The following is a 20,181-nucleotide window of genomic DNA, read 5'->3' on the forward strand; positions in this document are numbered from 1 at the left end:
TGCTTCAAAATTTTAGCTGCTTTGCTAACAAATCAGCTTCACATTGTCCTCCGGAGACTTTTGAATGGGAGAGGGAATTGCAGTTGCTATAATATCTACATTGACGGTAAGCAAACGGCCAACCAAAGGAACTGTTGATCTTAGATTAAATACATAAGCTGAAGGCGACCCTCACTTATTACCTAGCTTTTGAATAGAAGTTCATGGTCTTTTATATAGAATCAAAACCAAACACATGCACGAACGAACTTATTCTACCTTTTCACGTGACAAAAGCCAATCAATAAAGATCTGTCTGCATGTGATGGATGATATCAAGGAGAATCCTACTTTGGTTGAGAATAAATCATACATTAGGGCAAGGAAAAATGACTAGTTTGCGTGTGACAAGGACAAGGAAAAAAGAATGGCCCATACGCGACAATGGTTTTTAATGGACTTTTTTTCACATTGGTTGAGAATGATTCTTAGGCCAAGTATATAAACTTGAGGCAATTCTTAATTAATTTTAACAATCTTTTTTTGCATATGTGGACTTTAGTATGTTATATAGCATTAGAGTCGAACTTATGCACCAGTGGGCGTACACTACTTTAACTACCACGTGACAAGGTGCACAAAAAATCAGCCCGCAAGTGACTGGGATGTTAAGGAAATAAATCCTATATCAGCTAAGAATTAGTTAAACAAAAAATATAAGTGCGAGACGACTGCCCAACTCATGAGTCTAGCATTTCATTATGAGTTAAGCTCATGGGTTCATTTTTCACGTTTCAGTTTAATTGGCATGTGAAGACGGGTGCATTCTTAGGACACGGACTGTCAATTTATTGCAAAATTATATAACCTTTAATTGATTGATCTCAATTTTCTGAGTCTGGCTATCGGGGTTATGCTTCGATCTCCGCCAACTGTTATCGCCCTTATCTTACGGTGGATACTTGGAGCTGCTTATTCGATCAATGTAATAAGCATCAATTGGTTCTGTATATTTGACATGTTTGAAGAACATAATACAAATCCAAAATCAGAAATTTAAGTGCTTTTAATTTATGAGAACTCAATTCAGTTATAAAACTTGCAACTTTTTCTTTCAATTTCCTTGTGTTGAAATATAAATTCATTATTAGCCGACTAATTTCAAATTGTGTTGTCCCTAGCCTTTGCATATGTTGTATATAACCGCCAAATTTGTTTTAAAGTTCATCTAATTGTTCTTCTCAATATTCCAGCATCCCTTTCTTCGATGGAAGGGAAATCCATTGCTGGCTGCACTGACCATCATCACTCTGAACAGAATTCCACTTCAATTTCCTTTCTTGGTACTTGTCCAGGTGTTTACGAATTCTTTTTTTTTCCTTATTATTACTCGATCAAACTTGAGTGACCAGTCAAGCTACACTCATATATGTACATTTAATTCATTACAATCTTAAACTAATCAAAATGGATTTGGTATTTACAGAAATACGTGCTTGGTAGATATGTAGTACTTACAAAAACATTACTGTTTGCAGCCGCTTTCATGAGAATCTTCAACGTTGTAATCGCATTTGTCAAGGTAATTCAGAAATAAAGTACCTGAAAAAAAAAATTAAAACTCTATCTCATGCCCATCATCGCCATATATAATTTACTTGTTTTGAATTTACAATAGGATAGGCCTGATGTTGAGGGCAACAAAAAATTTGGCGTTTGAACGCTCCCTGTCATCTTAGGCAAAGAAAGAGTCAGTAAAATATTTTCTTTGTCGATATTTATTTCTTGGGAATATGAGTAAATTAGTTCGTCTTAGAAAATTTTTAATATCCTATTTTTATCCCTAATGTTAAAACGGTAAAAAAAAACACACAATATTGAAGAGTGAATGTGTATTTATGTGAAAATGTAACACTTTCAATTCGGCAGTATATTTTTTTCGCTACTATTTTAACACTAGGGATGAAATAAGCAATTAAAATTTTACTGGGTAAAAAGGTAATAAGAATTGGCTGACGATTGTTATTTTCTTCTCGAAAGCTATTTTCAATTTCTGTTAATATGTTGTTAGTGGCTTATGAGGTGCTGTACTAGCTGGAGCTTCGTCATCTTTCCTGCTGTGGAAACTTGTCAATGTAAGAATTTTATTACGTTATACAGAATTTTAGCCTTGTATGTATGTGCCTGAATTTGATCTTTATCAATCTTTAAGATTTTTTTCTTTTTTCTTTTTTTTTTAACTTGTAGGTGTTAGGCCACTTGGTAACTCTATGAAATGAGAGTTATCATTGCACTTTTAAACTTAAATTAATAATACTTTGAGAGTAAATGACATGTTTTTATTGCATTTTAGTTTTACTTTGCATGAATAACTATTTTATTATAAATTGCATTGTTTTAGAAAAATTTGTGTGCTTAAATAATATGCATAATTATAGGTATCCGAAAACTCAAATTTCAAAGAATGAATGCTGATGCAATAGGCTTGTAAAAGATGAAAAAAAACTTGGCTATAAAAAAAATTGAAATAAATCTAGAACAGTACAGTTGCTATTGTCGTTGCTGTAGCAACCATTGCTATAGTAATCCTAGAACAACGACAGAGAAAATTCTGAGCGGAATACTTACAGAATTGCGATCTGCAGTTTCCTAATCTGACTTATGCACGCCTTAGGCTTCCGTTTACCCTAATTTTCAGCTATAAAAGAAGCAAACATCATAAGAAATAAAGAGGGTTGACACCCAAGGAGAAAAACCACAAGAAACAAAAGAAAAACAAGATTCAAGAGAGAGATTAAGGGCTGCACAAGAGGAGAAATTGCAGAGATCGATTGGGAGCTCAGTCCTTTTTATTCTTCTCTTGCTTTCTTGTTTTCTATTTATTCATGGGGATGCGTTTCATGGCTGAAACTTTGTTCTTTATTTTTCTTTTGCAAATCATGAACTAAATTTATTTGTAGTTGAGTGATAAACAATCTTGATGGTTTATTGACTGAAAATATGTGTTACTACATGTTTGCTGTAGTATTTTGTTTTGATAGCATTTATTTTTATTCATTATTTCGGCTGATCACCCATTTAATGATACAAGTTAGGAGAGAGCCACAAAAAGGCCTATCTTAGTGGAACATATCAAAGCAATACTTGGTTTTAGATTGGGTTTGCTGGATTGAGTTTTACTTGAGTCCCAAAAGGGTCATGCTAAATCTAAAATTAGTGATGAACTAGACATATGGATTATCTTGTAGAGTAAATAGAACTTAAGCGTATAATGCTATATCTTATGTTGGCATAACAATTGATCACTGTTAGGTTGCATATAGATATAAGATATGCAACATGCGATGGCTGAGAATGCATAAGGATTCTCCCCAGTGTTGTAGCAGATACTGCAGCAACCGAGCCAATCATTAGAAAATAGTCAAAACCATTAGGAGAGTTTATTCACTCAACTACTCTAACTTTCTATTGGTTTTATTCTTGAGTTTGACGTGAATATTTACTTTGTTGCATTTTATTTATTGTGCTTTTATTTTAATTAGTATAACAGTTTCACTAATTGTTTTATTTAAATTTAGCACAAAATCTGCACTGTTAAGATTGTTGTAGTAAATCTGATAACATCAATCCTTGTGGAGACGATCTGAATACTCATCACTTTATTACTTGTTATGTATACTTGCACATTGACACTAATAGCATTTGAATCTAGTTTTTGGCGTCGTTGCCGGAGATTGATTATTCATTGTGATTTGTGAAATTAGTTTTAACAGTGCTAATTTTTTTTATTTTAATTTGTTTATTTTGTTGACATAGGTGATCTATCAACCCTTGCATGCGCAAATATAAATCTATTGAATTCCAGTTTGATCTAGAAATTGAAAGAATTGCAAGGAGATTGAGAAGAGAGCATCGGGAATTACAAGCTGCTATAGCAATGGATGACTTGCAGGATATGAGAAACTTGAACCCTAGAGAGAAGATACAACCAGTCCATGTACATAAAGGACTGAATAGACAATATGTTCAAAGGCAATCAGGGAATAACAACATTATTCACATGGCGGACGGTAGAGATAGAGCCATTCGAGACTATGCAGTGTTGACTCCTCAAGCCATACATCAAGTGATAGTTAGACCCAACATTCAAGCTAACAATTTTGAGCTCAAACCAGTGATATTTCAAATGCTGCAAACAGTGGGGAAATTCAATGGGCTGTCATCTGAAGATCCTCATCTACATCTTAAGCTATTTTTGGATGTTAGTGACACTTTTAAGATTGCTGGAGCATCGCAGAAAGCATTAAGGCTCAAATTTTTCTCATTTTCTTTGAGAGATCGAGCAAAAGCATTGTTGAATTCTCTACCACCAGATTCTATCACTACATGGAGTGACTTGACTGACAAATTTTTAATGAAATACTTCCCGACAACTAAGAATGCAAAGTTGAGGAACGAGATCACATCTTTCCATCAACTTAAAGATGAGAGCTTGTGTGATGCATTGGAGAGATTTAAGGAGTTACTCAAGAGATGTCTTCATCATGGTATTCCTTACTGCATACAGTTGGAAACTTTCTATAATGGTCTCAACCCAAGCACTAGATTGATGGTGGACGCTTCAGCAAATGGGGCCTTGTTATCTAAGTCTTACAATGAGGCTTACGAAATTTTAGAGAGAATAACCAACAATAACTATCAGTGGCTATCAACCAGACAAGCTGCAGCATGAGGAACAACATGAGTTCATAACGTAGATGCCTTGACAGCATTGTCAGCCCAAGTAACCTCATTAACAAATATGATGAAAGCTATGACCACTGCTCCAGCAACTGTCAACTAAGTTGCCGAGATCTCTTGTGTTTATTGTAGAGAGGGACACTTATTTGATAATTGCCTTGGGAATCTAACTTCAGTCAATTATGTGGGCAACTTAAATAAACAGAACCAGGACAATTCATATTCAAACACTTACAACCCTAGATGGAGACAACACCTGAACTTTGCATGGAGTTATCAGAATCAGACTGCTGCAGCACCCAATAGACATAACAAACTTACTACACCACCTGGATTTTATCAACAAAATCAAAAGCGAAGAAACATCAACAATGATCAACTTAGCTCCCTTTAATCTTTGATTAAGGATTATATTGTGAAGAATGAAGCGGTTGTTCAGAGTCATGCTACATCTTTGAGAAACTTGGAAAATCAAATTGGACAGCTTGCTACAGCAGTAAGCAACAAACCTCAGGGTAGTTCACCCAACAACACAGAGAACCCAAGAAGAGAAAGGAAAGAACAATGCAAAGTGATAAACTTGAGATTTGGAAAGGAGGTTTATAGTTCAGTTGGTATACCAAAAATAAGAATTGAGTCCAACCAATGCCAAGAAGACACTCAAGTAGAGGAGGAGTCACAGTCTTCCATTTTTCAGAATGCAAATCAATACAGTTCTGCTACAGCATCTGTAAAAAGTTATGATCCAGCACCTGGTGATGAGGAAATTACAACACCAATAGCAACAGAACCGAGTAGAGCAAAAAAGAAGTAGTCTGCACAACATATTGCAGCACAACAGTTTATACATCCACCACATTTTCCTCAAAGGTTTCAGAAGCAAAAACAAGACAAGCAGTTCAACAAAATCTTGGGAGTGCTGAAACAGTTACATATTAATATCCCTTTTGTGGAAGCTTTAGAGCAAATGCCAAATTATACGAAATTTTTTAAGGATATTTTGACAAAGAAAAGAATACTTGGAGAGTTTGAAATAGTTGAACACAAGAGTGCAACCGAATGCTTCAGAGAGTAAGATGCCACAGAAGATGAAGGATCCAGGAAGCTTCACAATCCCATGCTCCATAAGCACTAAATACAGTGGCAAAGCACTTTGTGATTTGGGGGCTAGCATCAATCTCATGCCTTTATCAATGTTTAAGCAATTGGAAGTTGGCGAATGTACACCAACAACAGTGACTTTACTACTTGTTGACAGATCTCATGTATATTCAGAAGGGAAGATAAAAGAAGTATTGGTGAGGTGGATAAATTTATTTTTCCGGTGGATTTCATTGTGCTAGACAAAGAAGTGTCAATCATTCTAGGGAGACCTTTCTTAGCCATGGGAAAGACTTTAATTGATGTTCAAAAAGGAGAATTAACCATGAGGGTGAATGACCAGCAAGTTACATTCAATGTGCTGGATGCCATGAAGAGTCCCGATGAGATTGAAGATTGTAATTTTATCAGTGTTGTGGACTTTGTTGTAGTAGAGAGATTACACAGTTGCTGCAGTAAGGAAGAAATCAATGTTGTAACATTTGAAGAACTTGATGATGAAGATCATGGAACAGCTAATATAGCATGGTCAAGAGAAAAGCAACCTTTCAAAATTGACGAGTAAATCCAACAAAGGGAACTCACTCCAGACCAACAAGAATTCAAGGTTAATGGGTCGAAAGTGGAGCACTACATAGGAACTAAGGTAAACAGCCTATAGAAGCATCTATTCTTGAAGGATCCGGGTTGAGTGAACAAGAAAGATCAGGCTGAAAGACCTAAAATCAAGCGCTAATTGGGAGGCAACCCAATAAGAGAAGTTGTTTTCAGTCTTTAAAGCATTAAATTTAGTTTTTAAATTATTTAATTTTCCTTTTTGTTATTTTAAGTGTGCATCTAAGTTTTTATGTCTTTGTGTTAAATTGCAGTAAGTAAAAAAAAACAAAAAAAATGTAAAAAAAATAAGGGAATTGATGCAGCATCACTTACAGCATGACATATAACAGAAGATTCTCAAACAACAGAGGCATTTCTTGCTTTTACAACAGCAAATGGATTGATCAGATTTTATGATAAGGAGTGTTTGAGAAGTGGATTAAAGAAAAAGTGACCTTTTACAGCCTATGCTACAGCAGTGCTTCCAGTAACAGGTGAATACCCCTACCTGCTAGTTTATTTTACTTCTTTCTGCAAAACTTTTCTTTTATTTAGCTTTAATTTTCTGATTCATTCTGCATGTCCTTTTATTTAGTGTATGCATGTCTGGTTTATATGGTTTTGTTTTGTGTGCTTGTGAGGACACAGCACCACTTAAGTTTGGGGGGGTTGTGTTTCTGAGTGCATGTGTTTATGCTTGTGTTGTGTGTTGTGTGAAGCTCTATTATCTAATATTTTTGTATGGATTTGAAAACCTAATGAAGATAAATTGAGTGTAATTCAAAATTTATGAGAAAGCCAAGTAGAGATAGTTATAGATGAAGGTTGAAATTTTGTCTCGACACTTAGACTTTGGTTGAGTTTTGTGAGAATGTTGTGGCAGAGCCAGGAAAACCAAAAAAGAGTAGAAAATATCTTAAGTTTGGGGAAAATTTTTTGTTGGACTGTGCATGTTATGAAATAAATTCTGCTCCAATGGTTTAAGTTGCTAAGTAACCAGAGTTGAGTATGCACCACATATGCAGACTTGAGTCCAAAGGCAACAAGAACTATGGGCAGTGCTGCAACAATTATATATATATATATATATATATATATATATATAGTGATGAAAGAATGAAAAATGAAAAGGTTCACTGCCTAGGATACTGAGTAACCTGGTATGTTCATGAGCTCCATGTTCAGCCTTGAGTTAAAGGCGTCCAAAGATAAGACCTAAATATAACATCCTGGATGTGTTGCTACAGCAACTCTGACATGTACTTTGAGTGAGTAATTGGGTGTTGTCATTACAAGTGATAGGCATTAACATGAAAGCTCAATGTAGCATTGAAGGGTTTAACTGAAAAAAAAAAATTATTATTGTTGTAGCACAGTTTGAGTATATTTATGAGTTATGCTCCCCCATATGTGAATATATTTGTGTTCTACCTCTTAATTATATGCAATTTTTGTGTAATGTTGTAGCACCTCTGGAATTTGATCAAAGTGACACACACACACTTTGGACAAAATGAAGTCTAAGTCTAAAACTGAACTGCTATGGCTATTTTGCATGATTAAGGGTGTGATCTGAGGGTGGAAGAATCCTTGCAAACTTGATGACAGTGCTAAGTTATTTGTTTCATGATTGTGTAGTGTTGTTGTCATTGCTTAAGGACAAGTAATGATTTAAGTTTGGGAATGTGATAACTCTACGAAATGAGAGTTATCATGGCACTTTTAGACTTAAATTAATAATACTTTGAGAGTAAATGACATGTTTTTATTGCATTTTAGTTTTATTTTGCATGAATAACTATTTTATTTTATTTTATTATAAATTACATTGTTTTAGAAAAATTTGTGTGCTTAAATCATATGCATAATTATAGGTGTCCGAAAGCTTAAATTTCAATGAATGAATGCTGATGCAATAGGCTTGTAAAAGATGGAAAAAAACTTGGCTACAAAAAAAAATTGAAATAAATCTGGAACAGTACAGTTGCTGTTGTCGTTGCTGTAGGAACCATTGCTGTAGCAACCATTGCTGCAGCAATCCTAGAACAACGACAGAGAAAATTATGCACGGGATACTTACAGAATTGCGATCTGCGGTTTCCTAATCTGACTTATGCGCGCCCTAGGCTTCCGTTTACCCTAATTTTCAGCTATAAAATAAGCAAACATCATAAGGAATAAAGAGGGTTGTCACCCAAGGAGAAAAACCACAAAGAAACAAAAAAAAAACAAGATTCAAGAGAGAGATTAAGGGCTGCACAAGAGGAGAAATTGCAGAGATCAATTGGGAGATCAATCCTTTTTATTCTTCTCTTGTTTTCTTGTTTTCTATTTATTCATGGGGATGCGTTTCATGGCTGAAACTTTGTTCTTTATTTTTCTTTTGCAAATCATGAACTAAATTTATTTGTAGTTGAGTGATAAACAATCTTGATGGTTTATTGACTGAAAATATGTGTTGCTACATGTTTGCTGTAGCATTTTGTTTTGATAGCATTTATTTTTATTCATTATTTCGGCTGATCACCCATTTAATGATACAAGTTAGGAGAGAGCCACAAAAAGGCCTATCTTAGTGGAACATATCAAAGCAACACTTGGTTTTAGATTGGGTTTTCTGGATTGAGTTTTACTTGAGTCTAAAAAAGGCCATGCTTAATCTAAGATTAGTGATGAACTAGACATAGGGATTCACCTTGTTGAGTAAATAGAACTTAAGCGTATAATGCTATATCTTATGTTGGCATAACAATTGATCACTGTTATGTTGCATATAGATATAAGATATCCAACATGCGACGGCTGAAGATGCATAAGGATTCTTCCCATTAGGAGAGTTTATTCACTCAACTACTCTAAATTCTCATTGGTTTTATCATTGAGTTTGACGTGAATATTTACTTTGTTGCATTTTATTTATCGCGCTTTTATTTTAATTAGTATAATATTTTCACTAATTGTTTTATTTTAATTTAGAACAAAATCTGCACTGTTGAGACTGCTGTAGCAAATCTGATAACATCAATCCCTGTGGAGACAATCTTGAATACTCATCAGTTTATTACTTGTTGTGTAACTTGCACATTGACACTAATAGCATTTGAATCTATATGCAACCTAACAATGATCAATTATTATACCAACATAAGATATATCATTATACGCTTAGGTTCTATTTACTCTACAAGGTGAATCCATATGTCTATTTCATCACTAATCTTAGATTAAACATGACCCTTTTGGGACTCAAGTAAAATTCAATTTAGGAAACTCAATCTAAAACGAAGTATTGTTTTGATATGCTCCACTAAAATAGGCCATTTTGTGGCTCTCTCCTAACTTGTATCATTAAATGGGTGATTAGCCGAAATAATGAATAAAAATAAATGCTATCAAAACAAAATGATACAGCAAACATGCAACAACACATATTTTCAGTCAATATCAAGATTGTTTATCACTCAACTATAAATAAATTTAGTGCATGATTTGCAAAAGAAAAATAAAGAACAAATTTTCAGCCATGAAACACATCCCCATGAATAAATAGAAAACAAGAGAAGAATAAGAAGGATTGAGCTCCCAATTGATCTTTGCAATTTCTCCTCTTGTGCAACCTTTAATCTCTCTCTTGAATCTTGTTTTTCTTTTGTTTCTTTGTGGTTTTTCTCCTTGGGTGACGGCTCCTTTTTTCCTTATGATGTGTGCTTCTTTTATAGTTGAAAATTAGGTTAAACGGAAACCTAGGTCGCGCATAAGTTAGATTAGGAAACGGCATATTGCAATTCTGCAAGTCTCACGCGCAAAATTTTCTCTGCTGTTGTTTTAGGATTGCTACAACAACTGCACTGTTCTAAATTTGTTTCAATTCTTTTGTAACTACGTTCTTTTCCATCTTTTGCAAGCCTATTGCATCAGCATTCCTTCCTTGAAATTTGGGCTTCCGGACACCTACAATTATGTATATGATTTAGCACACAAATTATTCTAAATCAAACAAAATTTATTACGAATAAACTAAGATGAATGTTTATGAAAAATATAATAAAAATGCAATGATAACACATTATTTACTCTCTAAGTATTATTGATTTAAGTCTAAAAGTGTCATGATAACTCTTATTTCATAGAGTTATCACACCCCTAAACTTAAATCATTACTTGTCCTCAAGTAATAACAACAACACTAACACTTCAATCACACAATCATGAAAGTGTCACTCACTTTCAAAAATAACTGAAGATGTAGATGAGGATCTTCATATGGCAGCCCATTGAATTGCCCCACTGTTTGCAGCATCTGAAACATCACTAGTTTGAGCTTAAAATTGTCAGCTTGAACGTCGAGTCTAACTATTCCCGAATGTATGGGTTGAGGAGTCAACACTGCATAGTCTCGAATGGCTCTATCTCTATCATCCGCCATGTGAATAATGTTGTTATTCACTGGTTGCCTTTGAACATATTGTCCATTCAGTCCTTCATGTACATTGACTGGTTGTATCTCCTCTCTAGGGTTCAAGTTTCTGATATCTTGCAAGTCATCCATTGCTACAATAGCTTGTAATTCTCAATGCTCTCTTCTAAATCTCGTTGCGGTTCTTTCAATTTTTGGATCAAACTGGAATTCAATAGATTTATATTTGCGCATGCAAGGGTTGCTAGATTACATATGTCAACAAAATAAACAAATTAAAATAAAAAAAAATTGGCACTGTTAAAACTAATTTCACAAATCACAATGAACAATCAATCCCCGGCAACGGTGCCAAAACCTTGTTGGGTACATATTCAAATGCTATTAGTGTCAATGTGCAAGTATATACAACAAGTAATAAAATGATGAGTATTCAAGATCGTCTCCACATGGATTGATGTTATCAGATTTGCTACAGTAATCTTAACAGTGCAGATTTTGTACTAAATTAAAATAAAACAATTAGTGAAACTGTTATACTAATTAAAATAAAAGCGCAATAAATAACATGCAACAAAGTAAATTATTACGTCAAACTCAAGAATAAAACCAATAGGAAAATAGAGTAGTTGAGTGAATAAACTCTCCTAATGGTCTTGAATATTTTCTAATGTTTGGCTCGGTTGCTGCAGTATCTGCTACAGCACTGGGCAGAATCCTTATGCATCCTCAATCGTTGCATTTTGTATATCTTATATCTATATGCAACCTAACAGTGATCAGTTGTTATGCCAACATAATTTCCTTTTGTGGCGTCAAGCTCAAAATGTTGATCTCTTTGATACTAAATCAACATATTCTTGTTGTCAAAAAAAAATCAACATATTATTTTTTCTATCTTCATTTTTAAGGCAAGTGATTATACTTTCATGTGTGGATTATGAATCAAATCCAAGCAATTAACTTTTACTATGTTACTTCCTGATCGCTGACTTGTTATATTATTATACGAATTCCTACTTATGTACTTCGTACGCTGAGAAGGAGATTATATTTTTGTTAACCTTCACGGAGTAACGAAATTTTGTTAATTAAATAACTAAAATAAACAGCACATAGCAGTCTTGGTTTGCACTGTGATCAGTTCAATTGGTGGTAGGTTCCTCCTTTAGCTATTCAAAAATTTATTTCTCTTGATGCTAATGGTTTATCGAAATAATACTTTAGTTAGATATATGTTTTGTTAGTGCAATGCGTAAGGGTAAAACTCATTATGTCTCCTAATCTATAATTTTTCTCTTTTTTATTTTTAATAAATTAAACTTCGAGGGGTGCTTTTAAGAGATCACTAATACTCATGATATTGCTTTTGCATATAGCTCTCTTCATCCGTACAGCAATTGTTTTATTGCGTTGTATGTTACTTATTAGGTAGGTGGCCTGCACCGTGAGGATCATTTCTCCAATCGGACTAAGTACCTTTTACAGCGCTTTTTTGGTTGCGATGGGATTTTCTTTCCTAAGTGACATCTCCATGTGAAAAGCACGAACCAAGATCCATAATTAAAATACTACAATTGGAGAAGAAAAGGTGATTATCAGTTGCGACTTGCGAGCAAACTTGCCTGACATCATAGGTAAGGTTTGGTGGTGAAAATTTTATTGTATGCTCCGGAAGATATATTATTCTGTGCCGTACTTGACATTCAGGTATCCAATTTAAAAAAACTTGCCTAAAAGTACCTATAGGTGGTAGGGGTCTCGTTATCTATAATAAAACTATTTCTTCTGTTTTACGAGTGTAGTAATATAAAATGTTTTGGTCATTGATTTGGATTATAACAGAGTATTTTGTGTATTCTGTTAAAGAATAACCCATTTATGAAAATCAATGTCACAGTCAGATGTGCATATCACGCTTGTAAAAGTTTTGACCCTTTCTTTCAAGATAATACTTTGAACTGCCGTAAATAAATAAAGACAATGCTACTTGAAGCTTGAAAGTAATCTAATTCATTGTTTTACGAAGCTGAGTCCCCTCATTTTGAGACCATTAATGCAATCCTTATAGATACTATCAATACAGTCCAATCAAATTTTGATAATCTGCCATTATCGATAACACTAATCATTTACAAATCCTCACCCAGCTAAACAAAAATAATGCTTTACGTAGCGAACTGGGCCACAGATGTTGTTGCTATTGTTTCCGGCATGATTGCTTGTGTAACGTCGATTGTATGGTTCAATGGGTGTACAAATCTGAAGAAATTTTGGGTTTACTGGCGAATAAAACTGTTCCAAAAACACTCAACCAGGACCCTGGGGCAGATATGGGTCTCAACATGTTTTAGTTGCTTGCAAATAAAAGGTGTTTATGAAGCAAGTGGTGTGGAAAAAACAGAGGTTGTAGGTCATGCTTTTTGAAGACTAATTAAGAATTTTGGGATTTTGATTGTTTACTTCGGGTCGAGGCGTCAATTGAGGGTCATCTAATAATTTAAAATTAGCCATTAGAATCGGTTCGATTCTTTCAACCTGATAGAACAGTTCTGAAAATGCTGCAGGGTTAAGGAACCACTTGGGTGTAAAGATTGGCCCTAAGATGTTGAAAGAGCCTCACTGAAGAGAAATGAGTCTCACTGAAGAGAAATGAACTGAGAGAGATTCAATCTGAACCTAAATGTTGCGAGTTATCAACATTGCTTCTGCAGCATAAGCTCATTTGATATTCATCTTGACGATGAGTTTTTTAATCAGGTGAAGCAATTTTTGGTTGTACTGGTAGATTGTTATGGTTATCATAGTGGATTCTTTCGCGTGGTACTGCACTAAACATAAATTTTTTGCTGCATGATCCAACATATGATTCTAGATATTTTCTTGTGATTATAGTGATTCAGATTGCACAAAGATGATTGTTAATGTAGACTATTTTTTCATCAGTTTTATAGGGATGGAAATGACATTGAAGTGGTGAGAAGTATTGTCATTAATCACCACTTTAATGCAATTGACCGGGATAAAGTAAGAACAATTTGAAATTTCATGAAGCTGTAAGCATCAAATGAAACTGGTGTGTCACTACATTTTTTATTTTTCCAATGAACTGCAAGTGCCTGGAGCTGCCATTCTTTCTCAGATTTGGTTGAAACAGAGAGCTCAGTATCTTCTCCAAATCATTTGCACTGTATTTCACATATTTACCTCCACTTGCATTTTCTTCAACTAAAACTCCATAATTCTGCAAGTAACTTCTATAAACCGGCAGAAAAGCTTGCACTACAAGTTGGCATATCTTCTCCCTCGAGTTTTTGTCAGTCACAACCCAGCAGGAATGCTTCTTAACCATGTAGTCAAAAGTCTGATAAAAGTCCTTCAGTTTCTTCTTCACCAATTCACGATTACTTGCCTTCCTGCTAGGAGAGGCAATTAGGCCATCCTGCCTCAGGAAAGAGAAAAGCTTTCCCCAACTCTCCCTCACATAAAGCCCTGCATAGTAGTTCTTGTACTGCTCATGAGCTTTAACCCAAGAATCTCCCATCATATCTCCAAGCTTTGTGCCTTTCAGGTTGCAAAAATGGCAATGATTATTCATCACGAAAAGGTAGGACAGTGTGATATCTTGATGGGAATTTGACCATTCATCCAAATTCAATGCAATTTCCTTAATTACGCTATAAATCAGGCGTGTAAGAAGCCCCTCTTCATATTTTGCTTGTTTCCAGCTCTGATGGATCACCAAAACCTGGGTTAATATTGGCCTGTAATTGTCTCCAAGCAGCTGATTACAGTAGTCAGTCACAAAGAGTACAAGCCTTGGAACACTCCCATCTGGAGGAGGAGAAACCTGCCTTTGAAGCTTCACTTGAAGAGGCAGCTCCAAGAAAATCTCACAAGCACCATTAACAACTCTTCTTATGAGATCCCTTATCAGACTTTGGATATCGCCATAGGCTTCTCCTCCAAACAGTCTGTTGAAATCTACTCTCACTTTGTCTAAAGCTGCAAAAATTTCCAACAGCCTCAAGAGTTTGACAGGATCCTTATTACTTTCTGTAACATTCTTTCCGAATTGGAGGAAAGAAAGAATTCCGGATTGGATGGCAATCTTCGCAAAGCAACAATTACAAATATCTAATCCAATCTTATTAAAAACATCACTGCAGAGCTTGCACTCGGGCTCGAAAACATGCTTCACCACCAACTCCAAATGCTTACACCAATTACCTATGAGTCCCTCTATATCTTGCACATCATCAAATTCTTTAGCCGATTTCTCCAGATATTCCAAATCAAGTTTTTGCAAACTTTTCCTGATATTCAAACTCCGGACTTCAGCATATACAGATATACAAATTTCAAGCCGACCGTTAGCTTTTAGTCGGTCTATTATAACCTGCAACTTCTGTATAACAGTTACTGGCATAAGCGATGAACCAATATAAGCTTGCTTTCCAGGAGAGGAAGAGGAAGCCACCAAAGCAAACGGAATGGTGTTTTCTGTCACAAGCCGATTGAATTCACTCTCGAGGTAGTTCAATGCCTCAAATAGAAGCCCTCCATTCAGACGAGCAGACGCCTCATAGGCCAGCAACTCATGCAGAATTCTAAATGACTTTTTGACACTGCAGTTGTACCGATCAGTGACAGCTACATTTCCTTCAAGAGCCTCAGCAATTCCCTCCAACCACTGAATTGCAAGCCTGCAATTATCAGCAAGAAATTTCATTGCTTCCTCAAGCTGTTTCAAGACTACGAGGTAACCAAAAATATCTGAATGCGACTCTGATATGAGTGATTTCTCAAGCTCTTGCACAGAATCAAAGACCTTCAAAACAGCAGCAGCAGGGCCAATGGCACTGTCAATCTGATTCCTTACAACAACAAATGAGCACTTTTGCATAGAAAAGCATCTAAATGCAGCCTCCGAAGACGGCAATCTTTCTTTAATCTCCTCCAATCTTGACCCAGTTTTGCCAAGAGCCAAGGCAACAGCTCTTGATTTGTCTAAGCTACTATTCAATAACTTCCTAGCAGCTAAAAGACTCTCAATGCTGTCCCCTTCAGTCATTGCCGAAATATGAACAGAATCTAGATTCCCCTAACTAAATTCAACTACCACTTGGGCTCTTATATTAGCCTTTCAGTTTCAGTACAGAGTTGGTTTCTTTTGTATCACTCATTTAATTTTCTCCACCAAACGTACCAAATCAGGGAAAACGAAATATAACAACGATATTCAAACCAAACCTCACTTGCAAAACAAACATCACAGAAACCAAACAAACAAACAAACCACCATCTCAAAAAGATTTCTTGAAACCCACTTAGGGATTCTATAGCAGTACACCTGTATGGTGTAGTTGTAGGGGAGAAAAACTCTAGAGATCTTGCTTGTGAAAGCAGTACAATGAATCAGTTTCCTGTTGCCTATAGATAATAAATTTTACTGCATATGATTGGGACTAAACCTCCTTAATTCAGTTTCCGTCCAAGTCTCATAAAATCATTGAATTGATTAAGACTCTTTCAATGGCTTTATCATTTATACAAGGGAAAATGAATAGTCCTCCCTCTTATTTGAAAAAATTAATAATTCTTTTCTTTTGTTTTAAAACAGCATGATACACAATTTTTAGTGGGCAATTCCACCTTTTTGTAAATAGAAAAAATCCGACAATTACAAAATTAATGAATTTAACACTAAATTTGAATTAAAAAGGTTAACAGGGAGGATTTGGTGGATTTTAAAATATGACAAAAAAAATTGGTTAATTTCACCGATAGAGAATAAGATTTTGGTGGTTTTCCCTTTATTTTGTCAGGTTTCTAAACTCCACAAAAGTGACAGGATTATTTTTTTTATATTAGATTTTAGATTCCAAAGAGATAAGTAATAAACTAATAATATTAAATATTAATTGTTGTCGCTTGTAAAAAATAAATTGATTTTATCTCGCATTTATTTGAAGAAAGATATAGCATTAACCTTAGTACCCTTTACCAAAACTTCGAAAACAATAATTAGGAAACACCCAACTTCTTAGCTATTTTAGCTTTGAAGCCATAAAACCAATAAGCAATAAACCAAGCCTGAGAACTGTTTATCATAAAATTTGGGGCAATTTAGTTCTAATTTTACTTGATAAGTTACCAAAAAGTTCAGATACCCACTTAATCATTATTTGTTAGTATCAAATCCTTTGGGACACTGTATGGTGTTGTTTACCAATCTTTCTCAATTTTCAGACAAGTAAAAATATGTTTAGTCTCTATATTTTGAAGTTAGTACTTATTTAGTCCCTGTATTTTTTAAAATATCTCATTTACTCCCTGCCGTTAAATTGTCGACACTTTTGCCATTACTTTTAATTTCTTTTGGCTTATTTTTATAGTATTACTCTCTCACAATACCATATCTTTTATTTTTGTAGAGTAATAAAAAGAAAATATTAAATTACAAATTTAACTCAAAAAATAAAATAAAAACAAATAAGATGTATATTAATTTTTGTGGAAGCTCACGTATGTTCAAAAAAATTAATATTGTAAAGAAAAATAAATTACCAATTTTTTTGGACATTAATAAAAAAAATTAGTATATTAACTATTCAACAGAGTGTCCTAATAATTTAACAGCAGGAACTAAATTAGGTACTTTTAAAAATATAGGGATTAAACAGACACTAACCTCAAAATATAAGGATTAATAAGCTTCTACCCATTCTCAGATTGTTAGCATGGTAGGTTTCTCTTTTAAATACTATTTATTGATAAAATTTTTGAAAGAAAAAACATTGCTTGCTATATTTTAGCACTTTCGTGACATGCAAATGATGGATCAGATTCTCTAATTTTTTAGTAAACAAAATTTCAAGTGATGATTAGTGATTAATAAATAAAAAAATAAAGAAGTTAAATCATACTCTTGTACTGTTACTAAAAAACACATGTGATGGGGTTGTTAAAAAATTAGGAAAACTTAGATAAGACAATTCTAATCCTCCAAAGATTGACATTGATAATAATTATATAGAAGAACAGGTACAACATCCAATTATACCTCAGTCCTTACCAAGAGATGTTATGAGCATTAGAAATAACAATTACTCCAGTTAATCGGAGCAAACATTCAAGTCGTGTTCAATCCCATTGTGCTGATCAAGATATTATGGGTTATTTTTATTTATATTTTAGCAGAGTTATAATAAACGTGTGGTATTTTCTTCATTGATGTACTTAATAGCATCTCCAATATATTGTTGAATAAAAACACTAAAGCTAATGTATTTAATAAGAATAAATAACATAATAACATAAGACTGTTGGAAATCATCCATGCAAAGTCATTGTATCTCTAGTGTTTAATTATGAAATTAGAAATCTCAAACCTTGGGAGTGAGACACAGTCCCATCATGTCATTATATTGATATGATGAGACTGTTTAATTTAAGTGCGAGCTTTGAAAGATAGTTATGGGATCTATAATATCAAATTCAGGTTTAGTGTCTCCCAAGTGTCGCACTTATATAATGAAGTTCCACATAACGCGGTGAGAATAACCTCATCCAAAATTTTCTCTATTCTTTATTTCTATCTTGCTTTCCCAAGTAACAGGTGCAGAAGAACCACGCACAATCTGAGGTTGGCCTTAGCAACCCTAAGTAAATGAAAATTTACCCATATTATATATGTGAATTTATTTTTGACCCCTTTATTTTTAACATAATTTTTTACTATTATATTTTATGATTTATCGACTATAGCTTCTACTATAGGCCTATTTAATTTACATATTTTACAATAAACCTAGTTAAGTTTATAGTTACTCTGTTATGACATCTGTCAAACCAAAATCTTCATTTTGTCACTACAATAAAAATAATAAAATTAGGAAAAAAAAGACTATTAATCCGTTAACATTTGGAGAAAGGGACATAAAATTTACTAATATTTTAACAAAGACATATAACCCCTTTTTGTTAATCAATTATGTTGGTATTGTACATTTAAAAAAAAAATTACAAGAAATAACGTGTAAAATTCTCAAGTCTTCCTAATTTTCAAAGAAGTGGCAGATGCAATTTTAGAGAGGAAGATGATTCTAGGAATTTTACACATCATTTCTTTTAAATACAAGTTTATTCTTTTGAAGATATACAATATTACCCTTTTGTCAATTAAAATAAACAGAATTAATTAAAGAAAAAGGGATCATATACATTTTTTAAAATATTAGTGAATTTTATGTCCCTTTTCCTTAGCGTTGGGGGCTAACAATTTTTTTTTCATAAAATTATACACTACTCATTTCACTAAAAATATCTCCAAAACTTTTATTTCCATCATTTCAAAATTAAAAAAAAAAATGTGCAAACCTACAAATCGGTACACTAATAACTCCCTATCCAATTATCTATTTACCATTGAGTGAAGGCAAGCTTGTGAGTAGATATATATTTGTTGATGGTACCAATATTTGCCAAAATTTAAAGAGCTAGAGTAAAGTGGAGGCCTTCTTTTTGGTAGCTACACTACCTCACAACAATTTCATATTTATGAATTTACATTTTGATGCAAAAAGTTACAAGTGAAAATAATTATTTAATTTTAAAACATAAGATTTGTTACCTAATCACAGCAGTAGGTGCATAGGTTAATACTATAATACTAATAATTGTGAGAGATGTATTCTTACCGGCAAGGCACGTGCACAAAAGGAAAAAGCATGTGACATACTTAAAAATTGGAGTACTTTACTTTAAATCTCTACGATTCTGAATGCTGCAGTATAATAGCTAAAACTAAAAGAGATCTATAATCATCAAATTTGTGCCATGTAATCCTGGTATTTTAAAAATTACTTAAAATGTTATTGCTGTTACTTTTGTAGCTTGTCTCTATATGATCGACACTTCCAAAATAAAAAATAAAAACATAAAAAAAATTAATAATATAATAAAATTTTAAATACGTATGAGTTCAAATAATGAATGGGTCTAAATTTAAAACTTACTTATTTTGAATAACATGCTCTCCGCATCAGCTATTGTGGAGTCATATAAGAGAATCAAAACCCAAAACAATCCAACTAGATCAATTCATCATCAAAACAACCAACAAATTTGGACACCCCCTCCGGAGGGGAAGTATAAAGTCAATGTGGATGCTGCGATTCAAATGGTAGGTCTGAAGGCAGGGTTGGGGGCAGTGGTTAGAAATTCCAATGGAAAAATCATTGCTGCAGTTGTTAAGAAGGTGTGCTTTCAGGGAACAGTGGCGAGCATGGAGGCTGAAACAGTCCTTTTTGGCATTTAAGTTGCCCAACAAGTGGAATATTTGC

General features: G+C 33.9%; 1 protein-coding gene and 1 non-coding gene across 2 annotated transcripts; both read right to left on the reverse strand.

The window, feature by feature from the left end:
• Positions 1-4,423: 4,423 nt before the first annotated feature.
• On the reverse strand, positions 4,424-4,530 carry LOC112495965 (small nucleolar RNA R71). The gene has a single exon (XR_003062381.2). It is a non-coding gene; the product is annotated as a small nucleolar RNA R71 (small nucleolar RNA).
• Positions 4,531-13,797: 9,267 nt separating this feature from the next.
• Positions 13,798-16,213, reverse strand: LOC102610452 (exocyst complex component EXO70A1). The gene has a single exon (XM_006491985.3). It carries the CDS (start codon positions 15,906-15,908, stop codon positions 13,881-13,883), a length of 2,028 nt encoding a protein of 675 aa, XP_006492048.2. The 5' UTR covers positions 15,909-16,213; the 3' UTR covers positions 13,798-13,880.
• Between the last annotated feature and the right edge of the window lie 3,968 nt (positions 16,214-20,181).

This window comes from Citrus sinensis, chromosome 7 (assembly GCF_022201045.2).
Source record: "Citrus sinensis cultivar Valencia sweet orange chromosome 7, DVS_A1.0, whole genome shotgun sequence".
In the NCBI taxonomy this organism is placed as follows: Eukaryota; Viridiplantae; Streptophyta; class Magnoliopsida; order Sapindales; family Rutaceae; genus Citrus; species Citrus sinensis.